At 49.6% G+C, this 22,124-nt stretch overlaps 1 protein-coding gene across 2 annotated transcripts in view; it reads left to right on the top strand.

Annotated features, from left to right (window-relative positions):
- MDN1 (midasin AAA ATPase 1) overlaps nucleotides 1–22,124 on the top strand; it is a 585,757-nt gene that overhangs the window by 195,030 nt on the left and 368,603 nt on the right. For both annotated transcript variants that reach the window (XM_075340129.1, XM_075340130.1), the window contains exons 22-25: nucleotides 6,520–6,630; nucleotides 6,713–6,864; nucleotides 8,879–9,057; nucleotides 10,612–10,820. In XM_075340129.1, coding sequence (XP_075196244.1) covers nucleotides 6,520–6,630; nucleotides 6,713–6,864; nucleotides 8,879–9,057; nucleotides 10,612–10,820 — 651 coding nt within the window. The remainder of the gene's footprint in view (nucleotides 1–6,519; nucleotides 6,631–6,712; nucleotides 6,865–8,878; nucleotides 9,058–10,611; nucleotides 10,821–22,124) is intronic.

Raw genomic sequence — 22,124 nt, forward strand, 5'->3', positions numbered from 1 at the left:
TCAAGCTTCTCAACAAGCATGTCCAGGTGCGGCACTTTCGCATGGAGTCTCTGCGATCAGTCATTGCCTCTATGACCCAAGGGGAGTTCCTGGCATCCATCGACATCAGAGATGCCTATCTACATGTGCCAATCGCAGTGTCACATCAGCGTTGGTTACGTTTTGCGATAGGAGAGGATCATTTCCAATTCGTGGCTCTCCCCTTCGGGTTAGCCACGGCCCCTCGGGTATTCACCAAGGTCATGGCGGCAGTGATTGCGGTCCTGCACCTCCAGGGGTTAGCAGTGCTTCCTTATCTGGACGACCTTCTGGTCAAGGGTACATCCAGCGCAGACTGTCAGCGGAGTGTTTCGCTCACACTCGCCACCCTAGCCCAATTCGGGTGGATTGTCAATCTTCCCAAGTCCACTCTGACTCCGACCCAGAGTCTCACGTACCTAGGGATGCAGTTCGAGACTTTGCCGGCACTTGTGAAGTTGCCCTTAGACAAACAGCTGTCACTCCAGTTGGCGGTGCGCTCTCTCCTGAGGCCCCGCCGTTATACCCTCAGGCGTCTGATGCAGGTGCTGGGTCAAATGGTGGCCTCCATGGAGGCGGTTCCCTTTGCCCAGTTCCATCTGCGTCCTCTGCAGCTGGACATTCTCCGCTGTTGGGACAAGCGGCCTTCCTCCTTACAGAGGTTAGTGGCTCTGTCGCCACGGACCAGGAGCTCTCTTCAGTGGTGGCTTCGACCCCTCTCCCTGTCCCAAGGGCGCTCCTTCCTGACTCCGTCCTGGGTGATTCTCACCACGGATGCCAGCCTATCCGGCTGGGGAGCGGTACATCTCCACCACAGAGCACAGGGCACTTGGACTCCGTCCGAGTCAGCCCTTTCAATCAATGTGCTGGAAACCAGATCTGTGCTTCTAGCTCTCCTAGCCTTTCACCACCTGTTGGCGGGCAGGCACATTCGAGTCCAGTCAGACAACGCGACAGCGGTTGCCTGCATCAATCACCAAGGCAGGACACGCAGCCGCCTGGCAATGTTGGAGGTCCAACGCATTCTTCAATGGGCGGAGGACTCCAAGTCCCCCATATCCGCAGTCCACATCCCAGGCGTAGAAAACTGGGAGGCAGATTATCTCAGCCGTCAATCCGTGGACGGTGGCGAGTGGTTCCTGCACCCGGCAGTGTTTCAGTCAATCTGCCGCAAGTGGGGCACTCCGGACGTGGACCTAATGGCATCCCGTCACAACAACAAGGTTCCGGTTTACGTGGCTCGCTCCCACGATCCTCAGGCCTTCGCCGCGGACGCTCTGGTTCAAGACTGGTCCCAGTTTCGTCTGTCCTACGTGTTTCCCCCTCTAGCTCTCTTGCCCAGAGTCCTGCGCAAGATCAGAATGGAGGGCCGTCAAGTCATTCTCATTGCACCGGACTGGCCTAAGCGAGCTTGGTATCCGGACCTGCTCCAACTGTCCGTGGAGATGCCGTGGCATCTTCCGGACCGTCCAGACCTGCTCTCGCAAGGTCCGTTTTTTCCGCCCGAATTCTGCGGCACTCAAATTGACGGCGTGGCTATTGAGTCCTGGATTTTGACGGCTTCTGGTATTCCTCCTGAAGTAATCTCCACTATGACTTGGGCCCGTAAGTCTTCCTCCGTCAAGATCTGTCACAGGACTTTTCCTGTGAAAAAATTTTCCTGTCCTGGTGTCGCTCTTCCGGCCACTCTCCTTGGCCATTCTCCTTGCCGACCCTTCTGTCTTTTTTACAGTCCGGTCTGCAGCTAGGACTGTCCCTCAATTCTCTCAAGGGACAAGTCTCCGCTCTATCAGTGCTGTTCCAGCGGCGTCTCGCCCGGCTGGCTCAGGTCCGCACCTTCATGCAAGGTGCGTCTCACATCATTCCGCCTTATCGGCGGCCCTTGGATCCCTGGGACCTTAACTTGGTCCTCACGGTATTGCAGAAACCCCCTTTCGAGCCCCATAGGGAGGTTTCTTTGTATCGTCTTTCTCAAAAGGTGGCCTTTCTAGTTGCCATAACTTCCCTCAGGAGAGTCTCTGATTGGGCTGCGCTCTCCTCGGAGTTACCTTTTTTGGTTTTTCACCAAGACAAGGTAGTTCTCCGTCCGACCCCGGACTTTCTTCCTAAGGTGGTCTCTCCCTTCCACCTTAACCAGCATATTTCCTTGCCTTCCTTCTGTCCGGCCCCTGTTCATCGCTTTGAGAAAGCGCTGCATACTCTAGATCTGGTGCGTGCTCTCCGGCTCTATGTGTCTCGCACCGCTGCGCTTAGGCGGTGCACCTCTCTTTTTGTGCTAACCACAGGGCAGCGCAAGGGTCTCTCTGCTTCTAAGCCGACCTTGGCCCGTTGGATTAGATCGACCATTTCGGACGCCTACCAGAGTGCTCAGGTGCCTCCCCCGCCGGGGATCAAAGCACACTTGACCAGAGCTGTCGGTGCCTCTTGGGCTTTTAGGCACCAGGCTACGGCTCAACAAGTCTGTCAGGCTGCCACTTGGGCTAGCCTGCATACCTTTTCGAAGCACTACCAAGTGCATGCTCATGCTTCGGCAGATGCGAGCTTGGGCAGACGCATCCTTCAGGCGGCTGTCTCCCACTTGTGAAGTTAGGCTCCGCCTACTTCTTAGTTTTTTCTGTTTATTCCCACCCAGGGACAGCTTTGGAACGTCCCATGGTCTGGGTCTCCCAAAGGAACGATAAAGAAAAAGAGAATTTTGTTACTTACCGTAAATTCTTTTTCTTATAGTTCCGTATTGGGAGACCCAGCTCCCTCCCTGTTGCCTGTTGGCAATTTTCTTGTTCCGTGTGTTATCACCGGCTGTTGTCGTGGACAGAGTCTCCAGTTGTTCCGGTTCTTTCTCGGTTCTACTTGTGGGTGGCTATTCTCCTTCAGCTTTTGCACTAAACTGGCTAGGACTGGCTACCAGGGGGTGTATAAGCTCAGAGGGAGGAGCTACACTTTTAAGTGTAGTACTTTGTGTCTCCTCCGGAGGCAGAAGCTAAACACCCAAGGTCTGGGTCTCCCAATACGGAACTATAAGAAAAAAAATTTACGGTAAGTAACAAAATTCTCTTTTTTCTCAGCAATCCACTCGCTCCAAACAGCAGGAGTGATAATACCCGTCCCGGACGACGAGAAGTTCAGGGGTTATTATTCCAACCTCTTTGTGGTCCCCAAAAAGGATGGGGTCAGTTCGACCCATCCTGGACCTCAAACACCTGAACAAACATGTGCACGTAGGAATGGAGTCCCTAAGGTCCATTATTGCATCCATGGTCTAAGGGGAATTCCTCGCCTCCATAGCTATCAAGGACGCGTACCTGCACATACCTATTGCTCCAGATCACCAAAAGTTCCTCCGCTTCGCAGTTCAGGACTCCCATTTTCAATTCGTAGCCTTACCCTTCGGCCTTGCCACCGCACCAAGGGTCTACACCAAAGTCATGGCGGCCGCCATGAGCGTCGTTCATGCCAGGGGAGTAGTCGTTCTCCCTTACTTGGACGACTTCCTCATCAAGGCCCCTCCTTTCGCGACTGCTCAATCAGCGTACAGATCACCTTGGACACCCTATCCCGCTTAGGGTGGCTACGGATTCTAGACAAATCATCCCCGGTCCCAGCACGATCCATCACCTTCCTGGGCATGTCCCTGGACACCCGTCGGGGCTTGATCTATCTCTCTCAGGACAAGGCGATCTCTCTTCAACAAGCGGTACGCTGCCGTCTACGTCCTCCGTCTCGCTCCATTCGATTCAGCATGAAGGTGCTCGGCAGGATGGTGGCGGCTATGGAGGCAGTACCTTTTGCTCAACTGCACCTCCGCCCACTGCAGCTAGTCCTTCTAGCTGCCTGGGACAAGAGCTCCTTCTCCCTGGACAAACATCTTCACCTGACACCTTCAGTCAGGTATGCAGTCCGCTGGTGGCTTCGGTCCTCATCCCTATCAAAGGGGAGATCCTTTCTCCCAGTGAACTGGCTGGTCCTGACCACGGACGCCAGCCTCCTAGGCTGGGGAGCAGTGTACCGGCACCACACTGCTCAATGACGTTGGACGCCCCAGGAGTCTTCCCTACCCATAAACATCCTGGAAATCCGCGCGATCTTCCTCGCCCTCAGGGCGTTCTGCCCTCTGCTAGCGGGTCGTCAGATTCGAGTCCAATCGGACAATGCGACAGCTGTAGCCTATATCAATCGGCAGGGGGGCACCCGCAGCAAAGCGGCTTATCTCGAGGCCCACAAGATCCTCAACTGGGCCGAGTCAACGGGGTCAGTGATATCAGCGGTACACATACCGGGGGTAGAGAACTGGGCAGCAGACTTGCTAAGTCGCCAAAGCCTGGCCGCTGGAGATTGGTCTCTCCACCCAGATGTGTTTCTACACATCTGCACTCGCTGGGGCACACCAGACGTGGACCTAATGGCCTCAAGGTTGAATGCAAAGGTACCCGCGTTCATAGCCAGGTCACGCGACCTGCAGTCCATCGGCGCGGATGCTCTAGTCTGCTCCTGGCACCACTTCCGCCTGCCTTACATATTTCCACCTCTACCCCTGCTGCCGCGGGTAATCAGGAAGATCAAGGCAGAGGGAGTCCCAGTGATACTGATAGCACCTGACTGGCCCAGGCGCGGCAAATTAGTACAAATGCTCGCAAATGTACCGCGGCGCCTTCCAGACATCCCAGTCTTGCTGACCCAAGGGCCCATTTCCCATCAGAACTCCAGAGCCCTGAAGTTGACAGCATGGCCATTGAGACCTGGGTATTAACAAGAGCGGGATTCTCCCCCGCGGTTATTTCCACCATGATCAGCGCCCGAAAGCCTGCTTCATCCCGCATTTACCACCGTACGTGGAAAATCTTCCTTTCATGGTGCAGGGAAACTAACGTCCAGCCTTTGCCTCTGGCCATCCCTAGAATTCTCAACTTTCTACAGTCTGGCTTGCAAGCGGGGTTGGCTCTCAGTTCCCTTAAAGGGCAGGTCTCAGCGCTCTCAATCTTCTACCAATGCCGCCTGGCTAAAAAACCGCAAGTCAAGACTTTCCTCCAGGGCGTTTCCCATCTAGTTCCCCCGTACAAACTGCCGCTGGACCCATGGGACCTCAATCTCGTTCTGGACGGTCTCCAGAGGTCTCCCTTTGAACCTCTCAAGGAATCCTCCCTTGCTCTTCTGTACTGGAAGGTAACATTCCTGATGGCAATTACGTCCATCAGACGGGTTTCGGAGCTGGCAGCACTCTCTTGCCGCGAGCCTTTTCTGATCTTTCACCAGGACAAGGTGGTTCTGCGCCCTCTTCCGGATTTTCTTCCAAAGGTTCCTACCCCGTTTCATTTGAATGAGGACATTGTTCTGGCTTCCTTTTGTCCACACCCAGTTCCTAGGGTGGAAAGGTCTCTGCATTCGTTAGACCTCGTCATAGCTCTCAGATATTACATATCCAGGACAGCCCCCTTTACGAAAACTGACTCTTTGTTCGTCATTCCTGAGGGGCCTAAGAAGAGACAGGCAGCTTCAAAGGCGGCTCGCTGGATTCGCTCTGCGATCCAGGAAGTCTACCGCTTGCAACTCAAGCTCATTCCTAGTGGGCTGCAGGCTCATTCCACGCGAGCAGTTGGCGCTTCGTGGGCCATTCGGCATCAGGCTTCAGTGGAACAGGTGTGTAAGGCTGCGACCTTGGTCTAGCCTACATACTTTTTCAAAGCATTACAGAGTCCATACCCTGTTTTCAGCTGAGGCAAATCTGGGTAGGAAAATTCTGCAAACGGCAGTAGACCACCTCTCAGTAGGTGCTCCAGGCTGTCTGGGACTGGTTCCTAGTCCTTGGGTTGCGTTATCTTGTTTTTTTACTTCTCCCACCCATGGACTGCTTTAGGACGTCCCATGGTCCTGTGTCACCCAATGAGGCATCAGAGAAAAACGGATTTTTGTGTACTCACCGTAAAATCGTTTTCTCTTAGCCATCATTGGGGGACACAGCACCCACCCTGTTGCCTTGTTGGGCCTTGGTTCTCTCAGTACCTTATTTGGTTATGACTCTTCTTTTCTCTTGTTCCTTCTTGTTGTTAAGTTTTTACTGTTTTTTTTTTCTCCTACTGCTTGTGTACTAAAACTGAGGCTGCCTGGCTTGGCCAGAGGGTGTATACTGCAGAGGAGGAGCTATGCTTTTGCATCTACTTAGTGTCCTCCTATGGATAGGCAGCATAACACCCATGGTCCTGTGTCCCCCAATGATGGCTAAGGGAAAACGATTTTACGGTGAGTACACAAAAATCCGTTTTTTCATTATAAGCAAAATAAATGAAGATAATAATACCAAAGATTTGTGATTGCAATCATTTTCAAGAAGAAACTGAGTATTGTCTGACAGAATTGCAGGGGTGCCAATACTTTTGCCCAGCACTGTAGCTAAAAGAAAAAAATAAATAAATATAAGTGTCTAGTAGAAGTTTGAAACCTTTATAGGTTTTAACAAAAATGGAACTGGGTCCATAATTTAAGGTTTGTTTTTCCTTTTTCTTCCAGGGATTTTGCCTCTCCTTCCTAACACAACTTGACAGAGCATCTCATTCTAGCGTGCAGTTGTCGATTTGTCGTTGCATTGTTCCTGGAAACATTAAATCTTTATTGAAACAGGTATATGCAGTGTCACTTTCTGTTTTACAGCATGGTTAAAGAGACAGCTATAATTTAGCAGTAAATCCTACTTTATTTTCAGCCTCTTACAGAGCCTTATGGAGGCAGATACATCCAAATAGAAGGGTACTGGATTCCAGTGGGAGATCAGGATCCCACCATAGATGAAAGCTACATCCTAACATCCTCAGTAAAATTAAATCTTAGAGACCTTGTGAGAGTTGTGTCTGCTGGGTAAGTATATGTAAAGGATTAGTATTTTTATTTTATTAACTTAATTTGTACGTGTTAAAGAACCTTACCCCATTTTACAGACAACTAGCTATAAACTTTTTCCTTCTTTTGGATTACAAAATACTAACAAAATACTTTGTTTTGTCTTTTTTCCTCAACGAGCATTTAGAAATGCTGAGAAGTGTGTATTTGTATTGAAGCCTCAAAGATATCATCACTTAGCCACTATTGAATATGTACCAATACAGTTTCTTGTTCAATTCTGCAAATGTCACATACAGTGCGTACGGAAAGTATTCAGAACCCTTGAAAGTTTTCACTTGCTTTCATTGCAGCCATTTGGTAAATTCAAAAAAGTTCCTTTTTTTCTCATTATGTACACTCTGCACCCCATTTTCACAGAAAAAAATAACATAAATGTAGAAATTTTTGCTAATTTATTAAACAAGAAAAACTGACATATCACATGGTCATAAGTATTCAGACCCTTTTGGTCAGTATTGAGTAGACACACCCTTTTGAGCTAGTACAGCCATGAGTCTTCTAGGGAATGATGCAACAAGTTTGTCACACCTGGATTTGGAGATCCTCAACCATTCTTCCTTGCAGATTTTCTCCAGTTCCGTCAGGTTGGATGATGAACGTTGGTTGACAGCCATTTTCAGGTCTCTCCGGAGTTGCTCAATTGGGTTTAGGTCAGGGTTCTGGCTGGGCCAGTCAAGAAGGTCACATAGTTGTTCTGAAGACACTCCTTTGTTATTTTAGCTTTGTGCTTAGGGTCATTGTCTTATTATAAGGTAAACCTTCGGCCAAGTCTGAGGACAAAAGCACTCTGGAATAGGTTTTCTTCCAGGATAGCTCTGTACTTGGCTACATTCATCTTTCATTCAATTGCAACCAGTCGTTCTGTCCCTGCAGCTGAAAAACACCCCCATAGCATGATGCGGCCACCACCATGTTTCACTGTTGGGATTGCATTGGGCAGGTGATGAGCAGTGCCTGGTTTTCTCCTCACATACTGCTTAGAATTATCACCAAAAAGTTCTATCTTTGTCTCATCAGACCAGAGAGTCTTATTTCTCATAGTCTGGGAGACCTTCATGTGTTTGTTGTTTTTGCAAACTCTATGTGGAGTTTCATATGTCTTGCACTGAGGAGAGGCTTCCGTCTCTCCTCTCTGCCATAAAGGCCCAACTGATGGAGGGCTGCAATGATAGTTGACTTTCTGGAACTTTCTCTCATCTCCCTACTGCATTCCTAAAGGTCAGCCACAGTTATCTTGGGGTTCTTCTTTACCTCTCTCACCAAGGCACTTCTTTCACGATTGCTCAGTTTGGTTGGATGGCCAGGTCTAGGAGGAGTTCTGGTGGTCCCAAACTTCTTCCATGTAAGGATTATGGAGGCCACTGTGCTCTTAGGAACCTTCAGAAATGCAGAAATTCTTTTGTAACCTTGGCCAGATCTGTGCCTTGCTACAATTTTGTCTCTGAGCTCCTTGGGCAGTTCCTTTTGACTTCATGATTTATTTGGTCTGACATGTACTGTGACACTGTGAGCTGTGAGGTCTTATATAGACAGGTGTGTGCCTTTCCAAATCAAGTCCTATAAGTTTAATTAAAGAGAGCTGGACTCCAATGAACCATCTCAAGGAGGATCACAAGGAAATGGACAGCATGTGACTTAAATGTGCGTGTCTGAGCAAAGGGTCTGAATACTTATGAATGTGATATTTCATTTTTTTGTTTAATAAATTTGCAAAAATTTCTACATTTCTGTTTTTGTTTTCTGACAAGATGAGGTGCAGTGTGTTCATTACTGAGGAAAAAAAATGAACTTTTTTGAATTTACCAAATGGCTGCAACGAAACAAAGAGTGAAAAATTTAAATGGGTCAGAATACTTGCCGTATACACTGTACATTTACAGGGCTGGTATTTAAAAACTAAAAGGGTGTGTTTTTTTTTTTTTTTTGTTTTTTTTAAACCGTTAAAATAATTTGAGTTTTTATATTTCAGAAACCACCCAGTGCTTATCCAAGGAGAAACCTCTGTTGGTAAAACAAGTCTTATTCGCTGGCTGGCATGTGCCAGTGGTAATCACTGTGTAAGAATTAATAACCATGAGCACACTGACATCCAGGAGTACATTGGCTGCTATACTTCAGATGCTTCAGGAAAACTTGTATTCCAGGAAGGTCAGTTTTCTTGTATGGATATTTATGTGTATAATATATCGTATTGGAGATGGGAAAATCAAGTCATGAGACTCTGGGCCATCGGCCAGGTTAGCAATATGTGAGCTCTTGATGGGAGGCCTGTGAATTTCCTTACCTACTAGCTTTCCTTTTGAACAGCCAGACTGTGTGTGCATCACACCAAAATAATATCTTGCCAGATCATCAAATGAAGAGCTGGGAATGCAGGGATATACAGAGATTTGTAGGCCTCCTATACATATTTGAAAGGGGGCGTTACCTGTGTGAGACATGTAATGACTGACAGTCGGCTCTCTTGATATAAATGTCTTATACTGGTAATGCTCCCTTTCATTTAAAATAATCTCTGGAGGCAGCTTGTCAGGCAGGACTTTGTCCAGCTGATAGATTTTAGCAGCTCATTTACATAATAAGAAAATGTGGATTTCTCCGGAATAAGACCTCAGATCGCAGCTATTAAGGTAACATTTTGTTCAGCTTCCTATGACCTGTATGTCCATATAGATGTCTGACAAGGGTTAATTCTACTACAGATTCTATCTACAAATTCCATTTAAACTTGGAGCCTTTTTTAAAGGGAACCTATGAAGTGCAATATGCACCCAGCACCACGAGTAGTTCTGAGTGCATATTGCTAATTCTATATTGCTAATGTATACACTAACATAGATAAAGGGATCTTTAGAAAAAGTATTTCTAAAAATCTTTTACTGTATGCTAATGAGCGAGGGGACGAGTCCCAAGGGCGTTGCTTCCCTTGCTAGTCGGCCCCATTAGCATGTTAGTAGGCTCCTGTGGGTGTGCTAACATGCTAATGAATACGCAACGTCAAAGAATGATCTCACTCACCTCTCTGCCGCCATTCCATCCAACGCTGGATTTCTATTCAGTGCGCATGACCCCGAAGTTGGGGTCATGCGCACCACTTCAATTTGAAGCCAGGATGCGTACACCCGGTTTCATAGTGCGCATGACCCAAACTCCAGGGTTATGTGCACTGAGCCGAAATCCCCCGTCGGACGCAATGGCAGTGGAGAGGTGAGTGAAATCATTCTGTGACTCTGCACATTCATTAGCATGATAGTACACCCACAGGAGCGTACTAACATGCTAATGGGACCGACTGGCTGGGGAACTAATGCCCAGGGGACTAGTCACCTCGCTCATTAGCATACGATAAAAGATCTTTAGAAATACTTTTTTCTATAGATCTCTTTATCTATGCGAGTGTATACAGGGACGGTTAGGCAGGGATTAGTAATATGCACCCAGAACTTCTTGTGGTTGTGTGTGCATATTACACCTGACAGGTTCCCTTTACACCAATGTCCCAAATACTTGTTTTCCAACAATCTCTGCTGTCAATCAAGGAGCAGAATACAAAAACTGGATAAAACCTAGTAACAGGAAAGGATTTCTGAACTGTCTATACTGAGTATCCATTTTTTTGAGCAGTCATATTTTCCTAATAGACTCCCTGTAACTTTAGAAACTCATTTTATTTCTATTTTTTTTTTTTTTTTTTTGCATCAGGTGTCTTAATTCATGCCATGAGAAATGGTTACTGGATTATACTGGATGAATTAAACTTGGCTCCTACTGATGTACTCGAAGCTCTCAACAGATTACTGGATGATAACCGAGAACTTTTTATTACCGAAACTCAAGAAGTGGTTAAAGCCCATCCAAGGTTCATGCTTTTTGCGACTCAGAATCCTCCTGGCATATACGGTGGAAGAAAGGTTTGTTTCTTTGAAAATTGCAAGAACGATAAGGAAATAGAAATGATTTCTCTCTCATTATAGTCTTCGCATTTTATCCCCTTATCAACGTCATGACTAATATATATATACACCGTATTTTTCACTTTATAAGACGCACTTTTCCTCCCAAAAATTTGGGAGGAAAATGGGGGGTGCGTCTTATAATCCGAATATAGCGGTACCTGGGTGTCCTGTCTGTGCAGCGATTGGGCGGACGGGTGCCTGTGGCTGCGTGCAAGCGGCCGGGTACCCGTGGCTGTGTGCGGGTGGCAGCCGGGTGCTGTGTGCGGGTGGCAGCCGGGTGCTGTGTGCGGGTGGCAGCCGGGTGCTGTGTGCGGGTGGCAGCCTGGTGCTGTGTGCGGGCGGCAGCCGGGTCCTGTGTGCGGGCGGCAGCCGGGTCCTGTGTTTGGGCGGCAGCCGGGTGCTGTGTGCGGGCGACAGCCGCACAGGCACCCGCACGCAAGCACAGGTACCCGGCCGCTTGCACGCAGGGTGGGTGGGCAGCCTGCTGGATGCCACTCGGGGCGGGCAGCTGTGCAGCAAGTTACCCAGTTTGTCCGCGGTCCCAGTTTCAAATGATGGCGCCGGGAGCGAGCGCGTGCGCAGATGGAGCTCTTGGATGAGAGCTCCATCTGCGCACGCGCTGCTCCGGGAGTCAGCGCGTGCGCAGATGGAGCCCTTAGATGAGAGCTCCATCTGCGCATGCGCCGCTCCAGGCGCCATTATTTGAACCGGGACCGCAGACACTGGGACCCTCACTGCACCGGCCTGCTGCACGACTCACCCGCTGCTGCTACCGCCGCCGCCACCACCACGGACCCTGCGGCTCCTGCCACCTCGGTGTCCCGCGGCTCCTGCCACCCCGGACGCCACCGCACCTGCAACCACGGACGCCACTGCTTCACCACCACTGCTGCCCCCCTCCGGTAAGAGAACACCGTAGTATAAGACTGACCCCATTTTTCTTCTTTTTTTTTTTTTTTACCTTTTTTTTATGTCTAAATTTGGGGTGCGTCTTATAATCCGGTGCGTCTTATAAAGCGAAAAATACGATATATATATATGGGCATGTGAGGGACTTTAAAGCAGGCTCAAAAGCAGAGCCTGCTCCACAGAGGGCAGATGCCAGATATTTTGTTGCAGACATCTGTCTCTAACAGTTTTGATTAGTCAGCGTGCAGATTACTGCTGTTAACCTTTTAAATGTTACTGACAATTGCATTTAAACACTACAAACTGGCCTGAAAGCTAGTTCTGATGGCCATTGGCAGGGAGCCGCTGGGTTGCTATGATAGGTTGGGGCTGGCTGAATGCCTCCATGCCTGTCATGTCATCACTAATATCACACCTAGCCACAGGCTGAAAATCACAGAAGACAGTGATATTTTTTTTTTTTTTTTCTTCGGCGCTCCATTGGGAGACCCAGACGATTGGGTGTATAGCACTGCCTCCGGAGGCCACACAAAGCAATTACACTAAAAAGTGTAAGGCCCCTCCCCTTCTGGCTATACACCCCCAGTGGGATCACTGGCTCACCAGTTTTCTGCTTTGTGCGAAGGAGGTCAGACATCCACGCATAGCTCCACTGTTTGTAGTCAGCAGTAGCTGCTGACTATATCGGATGGAAGAAAAGAGGGCCCATATAGGGCCCCCAGCATGCTCCCTTCTCACCCGCGGTGGTGCTTGTAAGGTTGAGGTACCTATTGCTGGTACAGAGGCTGGAGCCCACATGCTGTTTTCCTTCCACATCCCCTGGAGGGCTCTGTGGAAGTGGGATCTTGCCGGCCCCCAAGCCCTGAGGCCGGGCTCCATCCACAGACCCAGAGAACCTGATGGATTCGGAGCATGAGTACAGTCAGGGACAAGGCCCTGCATCATTCAGGTACTCGGTGTCCCCGGCAGGCACGGACACTCTCAAGGCTTGCTGAGCGTTATAGTGCGCCGGGGACAGTAGCACTGTGCGCTGGGGTTAGGTCACTGCAGCTTTGCTGAGTGACGTTACATGTTGGGAACTACTGCGCCGACCGCTCCTGGAGCAGCGGCGCAGCTGCGACTTGTAGTGCGCCGGGTACTTTGCGCCGACCGCGCTTTTACGGCGGCGGCGTTTCTAACTTTAGTACCCGGCTTCTGCGGCCTATCGCCGCTTCGTTCCCGCCCCCACCCTGTCACTCAGGGTAGGGGAGAGACGCTGCTCAATTGGCAGCGCCGAGGGCTGGAGCTTTATTTACATGCTCCAGCCCTCTCACTAGGCACAGTGGGAAGCAGGCTTCCCGCTCTTCGTCTGTATACGCCCAGGGCCCGCCCCCCCTCTCCACAAGGACGCCGGCAGCCATTACACATGCAGTCTGGCTGGGGAAAGGCAGCAGGCTCTGGGAGACCCAGACTAAAGGGATTTCGGCGACCACACACCCGCTCTTAAGCGGGCGGTAAGCAGCATTTTAGTGCTGGCCCCACTAGTGCCTCAGTGTTATATTAGTGTACTTTTTTCTTGGTACCATATATATATATATATATATATATATATATATATATATATATATATATATATATATATATATATATATATATATATAGTTGCACTGTAAGGTCGCTTCTTGGCTGGACACCCTGTACTGCTCTGAGGAGACAGCAACATGTCATCCGCAAAACGCAAGGGTGCCAAGGCACATGCTGTGTGCACTGCTTGTACAGCATGTGGGGCTGATCTACCGGCAGGCTCCAATGACTCACATTGTGTGCAATGTTCAGTCCCAGTGGCACTTCGTCAGCCAGAGCCTATTGTGGTGGTAGCCCAGGCAGAGCCGCCTGTGAACCCTGCCCCGGTGACGGGGACAGACTTTGCAGTTTTTGCTGATAAAATGTCTGTGACTATGACAAAAATCCTTGAGGCCTTGCAGTCCAGGCCAGTTACTCAGACCATGGACACTGCTGTGTCTATGCTCCCTGGTCCCCCTCAGTTGGAACTAATCCGTACTTCAAGGGGGTCTCAAGCATCACAGGCTGAAGTCTCTGACTCAGATGACAGTCCCAGGCAGCCTAAGCGAGCTTGCTGGGAAAGACCCTCGACGTCATCACACTGCTCAGGGTCTCAGCGACAAGAGTCTCTCTGTGATGAGACTGAGGACGGGGATCAGGATTCTGATCCTGAGGCCCCTCTCAATCTGGATACTCCTGATGGTGACGCTATGGTTAATGACCTTATATCGGCAATTAATAGACTGTTGGATATTTCTCCCCCAGCTCCTTCAGCAGAGGAGGCAGCTGCACAGCAGGAGAAGTTCCATTTCCTGTATCCCAAGCGTAAATTAAGTGCTTTTTTGGACCACTCTGACTTCAGAGAATCAATCCAGAAGCACGACGCTCATCCAGACAAGCGTTTCTCTAAACGTTCTAAGGATACCCGTTATCCTTTTCCCCCTGAAGTGGCCAAACGCTGGACCCAGGGTCCAAAGGTGGATCCCCCAATTTCCAAGCTTGCGGCTAGATCCATAGTCGCAGTAGAGGATGGCGCTTCACTTAAAGATGCCAACGACAGACAGATGGACCTTTGGTTGAAATCTGTCTATGAAGCTATCGGCGCGTCGTTTGCTCCAGCATTCGCGGCCGTGTGGGCACTCCAAGCTATTTCAGCTGGTTTAGCACAGGTGGATGCTATCATACATCCAGCAGTACCGCAGGTGGCGTCCCTAACTTCGCAAATGTCTGCGTTTGCGACCTATGCTATCAATGCGGTCCTAGAATCTACGAGCCGTACCTCTATGGCGTCCGCCAATGCGGTGGTTTTGCGCAGAGCCTTGTGGTTAAAGGACTGGAAAGCAGATGCTGGTTCCAAAAAATGCTTAACCAGCTTGCCATTATCTAGAGACAGACTGTTTGGTGAGCCATTGGCTGAAATCATAAAACAGTCCAAGGGTAAGGACTCTTCCTTACCACAGCCCAGAGCTAGTAAACCTCAACAGAAAAAGTGGCAGTCGAGGTTTCGGTCCTTTCGAGGCTCGGGCAAGGCCCAATACTCCTCGGCCAAAAGGACTCAGAAGGAACAAGGGCGCTCAGATTCCTGGCGGGCTCACTCACGCCCCAGGAAAGCAAATGGAGGAACCGCTTCCAAAGCGGCTACCTCATGACTTTCGGCCTCCTCCCTCCGCATCCTCGGTCGGTGGCAGGCTCTCCCGCTTTTGCGACATTTGGCTGTCACAGGTCAAAGACCGGTGGGTAACAGACATTTTGTCTCGCGGGTACAGAATCGAGTTCAGTTCTCGCCCTCCACTTCGGTTCTTCAGAACCTCCCCACACCCCGACCGAGCAGATGCCCTGCTGCAGGCGGTGGACTCTCTAAGAGCAGAAGGAGTCGTGATCCCTGTCCCCCCTCAGGAACGAGGGCGAGGATTTTACTCCAATCTCTTTGTGGTTCCAAAAAAGGACGGCTCCTTCCGTCCTGTTCTGGACCTAAAACTGCTCAACAAGCATGTGAACGCCAGGCGGTTTCGGATGGAATCCCTCCGATCCGTCATTGCCTCAATGTCTCGAGGAGACTTCCTTGCCTCAATAGACATCAAAGATGCCTATCTTCACGTGCCAATTGCTACGGAGCACCAACGTTTTCTACGTTTTGTGATAGGAGACGACCATCTTCAGTTCGTAGCTCTGCCATTCGGTCTGGCGACAGCTCCACGAGTTTTCACCAAGGTCATGGCGGCAGTGGTGGCAGTCTTGCACTCTCAGGGACACTCGGTGATCCCTTACTTGGACGATCTACTTGTCAAAGCACCCTCTCAAGAGGCATGCCAACTCAGCCTGAATGTTGCGCTGGAGACTCTCCAGACGTTCGGGTGGATCATCAACTTCCCAAAGTCAAATCTGTCACCGACCCAATCACTAACGTATCTTGGCATGGAGTTTCATACTCTCTCAGCGATAGTGAAGCTTCCACTGGACAAGCAGCGGTCAATACAGACTGGGGTGCAGGCTCTCCTTCAAAGTCAGTCGCACTCCTTAAGACGCCTCATGCACTTCCTAGGGAAGATGGTGGCGGCAATGGAAGCAGTTCCGTTTGCGCAGTTTCATCTGCGTCCACTTCAATGGGACATTCTCCGCCAATGGGACGGGAGGTCAACATCCCTAGACAGGAAAGTCTCCCTTTCTCAGCCAGCCAAGGACTCTCTGCAGTGGTGGCTTCTTCCCACTTCATTGTCTCAGGGAAGATCCTTCCTGCCCCCTTCCTGGGCAGTGGTCACGACAGACGCGAGTCTGTCAGGGTGGGGAGCAGTTTTTCTCCACCACAGGGCTCAGGGGACGTGGACTCAGCAAGAGTCCACCCTTCAGATCAATGTTCTAGAAATCAGAGCAGTGTATCTTGCCCTACTAGCCTTCCAGCAGTGGCTGGAAGGAAAGCAGATCCGAATTCAGTCGGACAACTCCACAGCGGTGGCATACATCAACCACCAAGGAGGGACACGCAGTCTGCAAGCCTTCCAGGAAGTCCGGCGGGTTCTGATGTGGGTGGAGGACAGAGCATCCACCATATCCGCAGTTCACATCCCGGGCGTAGAAAACTGGGAAGCAGACTTCCTCAGTCGCCAGGGCATGGACGCAGGGGAATGGTCCCTTCACCCGGACGTGTTTCAGGAAATCTGTCGCCGCTGGGGGGTGCCGGACGTCGATCTAATGGCGTCTCGGCACAACAACAAAGTTCCAACCTTCATGGCACGGTCTCGCGATCACAGAGCTCTGGCGGCAGACGCCTTAGTGCAAGATTGGTCGCAGTTCCGGCTCCCTTATGTGTTTCCACCTCTGGCACTCTTGCCCAGAGTGCTACGCAAGATCAGATCTGACTGCAGCCGCGTCATACTCGTCGCCCCAGACTGGCCAAGGAGGGAGTGGTATCCGGATCTGTGGCATCTCACGGTCGGCCAACCGTGGGCACTACCAGACCGACCAGACTTACTGTCCCAAGGGCCGTTTTTCCATCGGAATTCTGCGGCCCTGAACCTGACTGTGTGGCCATTGAGTCCTGGATCCTAGCGTCTTCAGGATTATCCCAAGGGGTCGTTGCCACCATGAGACAGGCTAGGAAGCCCACGTCCGCTAAAATCTACCACAGAACGTGGAGGATATTCTTATCCTGGTGCTCGGCTCAGGGAGTGTCTCCCTGGCCATTTGCATTGCCTACCTTTCTTTCTTTCCTGCAATCTGGGTTAGAAAAAGGTTTGTCGCTCGGCTCCCTTAAAGGACAGGTCTCGGCGCTATCCGTCTTTTTTCAGAAGCGTCTGGCACGACTTACTAAGGTGCGTACGTTCCTACAGGGGGTTTGCCATATCGTACCCCCGTACAAGCGGCCGTTAGATCCATGGGATCTGAACAGGGTACTAGTTGCCCTCCAGAAGCCGCCCTTCGAGCCTCTGAGGGAGGTTTCACTTTCTAGACTATCACAGAAAGTGGCTTTTCTGGTAGCGATCACATCTCTTCGGAGATTGTCTGAGCTAGCAGCGCTGTCATCCAAGGCTCCTTTCCTGGTCTTCCACCAGGACAAGGTAGTGCTGCGCCCCATTCAGGAGTTTCTCCCGAAGGTGGTATCCTCTTTTCATCTTAACCAGGATATCTCTTTGCCTTCGTTTTGTCCTCATGCAGTTCATCGGTATGAGAAGGATTTACATTTGTTAGATCTGGTGAGAGCACTCAGAATCTACATTTCCCGCACGGCGCCCTTGCGCCGTTCGGATGCACTCTTTGTCCTTGTCGCTGGTAAGCGCAAAGGGTCGCAGGCTTCTAAGGCCACCCTGGCTCGATGGATCAAAGAACCAATTCTTGAAGCCTACCGTTCGGCTGGGCTTCCGGTTCCATCAGGGCTGAAGGCCCATTCTACCAGAGCCGTGGATGCGTCCTGGGCATTGCGACACCAGGCTACGGCTCAACAGGTGTGCCAGGCAGCTACCTGGTCGAGTCTGCACACTTTCACCAAACATTATCAGGTGCATACCTATGCTTCGGCGGACGCCAGCCTAGGTAGAAGAGTCCTGCAGGCGGCAGTTGCCTCCCTATAGGGGAGGGCTGTCTTGCAGCTCTAACATGAGGTATTCTTTACCCACCCAGGGACAGCTTTTGGACGTCCCAATCGTCTGGGTCTCCCAATGGAGCGCCGAAGAAGAAGGGAATTTTGTTACTTACCGTAAATTCCTTTTCTTCTAGCTCCTATTGGGAGACCCAGCACCCGCCCTGTTGTCCTTCGGGATTTTTGGTTGTTTTTCGGGTACACATGTTGTTCATGTTGAACGGTTTTCAGTTCTCCGACGTTACTTCGGAGTGAATTTGTTAAAACCAGTTATTGGCTTTCCTCCTTCTTGCTTTTGCACTAAAACTGGTGAGCCAGTGATCCCACTGGGGGTGTATAGCCAGAAGGGGAGGGGCCTTACACTTTTTAGTGTAATTGCTTTGTGTGGCCTCCGGAGGCAGTGCTATACACCCAATCGTCTGGGTCTCCCAATAGGAGCTAGAAGAAAAGGAATTTACGGTAAGTAACAAAATTCCCTTCTTTTTAACTATATACAGCAATCTTTAGTATAAGTGAACAGATTATCGTGGGCTCAAGTCCCCTAACAGGACTAACAAAGTAAAAAGTAAAGGTGTTTTAAATAATGTAATAGAAAAAAAATAACATATGAAACTTCAAATCATCCCCTTTTGCTATAGTTAAAAAAAAAAATAGACGTCCTATTGCTGTGTTCAGAAAAGTCCAATCTATCTAAATATAAAATAAATTACCCCAATCTGTAAATACTACAAAGAAATACAAATGAAAATGCCAGAATTGCAGGTTTTTGCTTAGTGAAACTCCACAAAAAAATGTAATAAGAATTGACTAAAGCGTCGTACCTGCCCCAAAATAGTGAGTAAAAACATCAGGTCACCACACTACACAAACCCTCACACCGCTCCATCGACAAAAAAAATAAAAATGTTGCAGGTTTTGGAAAATTCTGACTTAACTTCTTCACGACACATAACGTACTGGAAACGTCATGGATTGTGTGAGGTTAATCCCTGCGGGCTGCCGCAGGCAGTCGTCAGCGATACCTGCACATGTCACAGCTGATTTGAATAGCTGACATGTGCAGCTATCCAGCTCGAGTGAATCCGCTCTCCACTTGCGCCTTTTAACTCCTTGCATCTCACTGTCAAAATGTGACAGCGAGAGGAAACAGCGCGCCGTGGTAAGCATTCACTTACCTGGTGCCATCGGAAGTCACGTAATGTGATCACGTGAATCCGATGGTTGCCACGGTAGCACAGGGTCATGTAATGACTCCTGTAGCTATCATGAGTCACTTCCTCTTACACCCGGCATGCTGCCATTTGTAATAGGAGAGCTGCTTTTCTGCAGATCTCAGCTGTGTAGCTGTGATCTGGAGAAATGGAATAGCGATCAGACTGCTGATCCTTATAGTTCCCTAGGAGGACTAGTAAAATAAATTAAAAAAAATGTTTTAAAAAATTTAAAAAAACCCCTAAAAAGTTAAATCACCCCCCATAAAAAAAATATACACACATTTGGTATCGCCACATTCAGAAGTGCCCGATCTATCAAAATATAAAATCAATTAACCTGATCAGCAAACGGCGTAGCGTCCAAAAAATCCAAACGCCAAAAAATGGTGCACTTTTTGCGCCATTTTCCACAATCCGCAGCATTCTCATTTTTCGGGATCTATAGCTTAGTGATGGCTTATTTTTTGCGTCTCAAGCTGACGTTTTTAACAATATCATTTTTCCACACATGCGTTGTTTTGATCGCCTGTTATCGCATCCTGCGCAAAATGCGCGGCGACCAAAAAATTTAATTTTTTTTGGACTAACTTGTGCATTTTTTTTTTAACTCATTAGATAAGAGTAAACCTATACATGTTTGGTGTCTTCGAACTCTTACCGACCATCGAGGCATCACACTGACACATTAGTTTTACCATATAGTGAACATGGTGAATAAAATATCCCAAAAACAATCAGGCAGTCACACTTTTTTTTTGCAATTTTTTCATACATGGAATTTTATTTGCGGTTTTCCAGTACACTGTATGGTAAAACTAATGGTTTCATTCAAAAGTACAACTCGTCACGCAAAAAATAAGCCCTCATATGGCAAGATTGACGGAAAAATCAAAAAGTAAGAAAGTTACGGTTCTCAGAAAAAGGCAAGGAAAAAAAACCCGGAAAATCGCCCGGGGGTGAAGGGGTTAAGCTAGTTTTATTTTTCAAAACTTAAAAAATATCAACAAGCATAATTTCTCTGACGCCTCATTGGGGGACACAGGACCATGGGTGTTATGCTGGTTATCCATAGGAGGACACTAAGTAGATGCAAAGAGGTTAGCTCCTCCCCTGCAGTATACACCCACTGGCTCAGCCAGGCTACTTCAGTTTTAGCTTAGTGTCTATAGGAGGCACATCTCTGCAGACTACTGCAGCAAGAATTTTTTGTTTTTAGAGGGCGACGGTTCCTTCGGGGACCGATTTTCCCCAAACCATCAACAGGCGGGAACGCGGAGTATCGCCTCCCCATACCCCCTCCTGCGACGCTGGATCCTGGGCTGTTACTCACTGGACGACAGGTCTCATGGCATTGATTTTCCAGAGCAGATGGAAACTTCCTCAATCCCTCTTGCAGGCTCTAAGTTGATACACTGCACCAAGTGTGACCAGGGATCAGACTGCCATCTCCACAGGAGCTGAGGTGAGATCATTCCGATTTTTCCAGAGCATAGAGCAGATGACTACTTCCTCACTCCCTCTGGCAGGGTCTGAGTTGATACACGTTCTGTGAACGGGCACAGCAGGCGTCAAAATCTGCACACTGGCTCCCTGACAGGAAATTGGAGCAAAGTTCACACTGACTGGATGCACATGAGCTGTGATTGCAGACTCCTGCATAGCATTCCACCTGTGGCTGGGGGAGGGGAGAGCTCCCAGCTGTGGTACACTTATAGAGGTTTTTCTGTCCACCATTGTTGTGCAGGGCTGGAGGAGGGAAGGGGAGTCCCTTCCCACCATTTTTTGTTTTTTTTGTTTATTATATTTTCTCATGCCTTCTTGTCAGAGCTAAGCCCCGTCCCCTCTGACACTCGATAAGCCACACCCCCCCACAGGATCTGCAGAGCATTGCTCCCTCTTGTTGTGATCAGAGCCTGTGGGCGTGTCTCAGAGCTGGCTTCCTCCTTCCGACAGGAACTGTGACACAGGAGGAGGGGGGGGTGAAGGGCCATCAGTGTTCTGGGTGAGTTATAGCCTCACTTACATATTAGCTATGCAGAGCATTGCTCCCTCATTACAATCAGTTTGTGGCTCATCAGCCAGGGGCTGCAGTCACATGTTTTATGTCCTGCACAACTACAGCAACAACTATAAGACGCTGAGCTACTAGGGGATGATAGCACCCCTTCCTTCTGTGAGTCCGGTGCCCCTGTAGCTTACCCCCCCCCCCCCCCCGTGACCACCGCAGCAACTGCTGCCAGCCCAGAGCCTACGGCTCCCATTCCCCCGGAATGGGCACAGTTCCCAGAACCTGGTGCTGGCTATGCAACATCGTCCTCACACCCCTCGGGGCCCCTGGACAGAACGCAGCCTGATGACTCCTCTATAGAGGGTCCTTCTGATAAGAATCAGCCCTCTGCTTCACCGGTTGCAGATCAGAAAAAGGGCATGACCCCCATGGTTCTCCCTCTGGGGTACACAGATGGGGTTCTCCCACATGTTCCGTGGTCTCTGAGGAGCCGGAGGAAGGGGAATGATGTTTGTACCGGGATGATTCCTTGGTTTCAACCTCCCCGAGCGATCAAGCTGCGATGGACTCCCTTATTGCAGCAATCAACCAAAACTCTGCATGTGGAAGATCTCCCATCCACTATTACTGACCCTGCGGTCTTCTTTAAAAGGGTGAAGAAACCTAAAAAAAAAAAAAAAAATTTAACGCCGCTTCGGTGTCCGTAAACTCATGGAGTCCCGGTACCCCTTTGGCTTAGCTGTCTCTAAGCGCTGGGCTGATCCGGCCTCGGTGGACCCTCACCCAGCTACCGCCTGCCTGAAGGACCCTCCTGTCTTTTACTTGATGGCTCCTCCTTCAAGGACCCGACAGACAGACAAGTGGAGCAGCTCGATCGCTCTGCCTCGAGGCCGCGGGTCCCTCTCCCCCTCCGTGTGGGTCGCACAGGCACCAGGACTACCAGTTTCCCTCAGACCCTCACAGATGTAACAGTTCACATTGCTGCGGCGGCAGATTACCTCATGCAGGCCTCC

This window comes from Anomaloglossus baeobatrachus, chromosome 3 (genome assembly GCF_048569485.1).
Source record: "Anomaloglossus baeobatrachus isolate aAnoBae1 chromosome 3, aAnoBae1.hap1, whole genome shotgun sequence".
Classification (NCBI taxonomy): Eukaryota; Metazoa; Chordata; class Amphibia; order Anura; family Aromobatidae; genus Anomaloglossus; species Anomaloglossus baeobatrachus.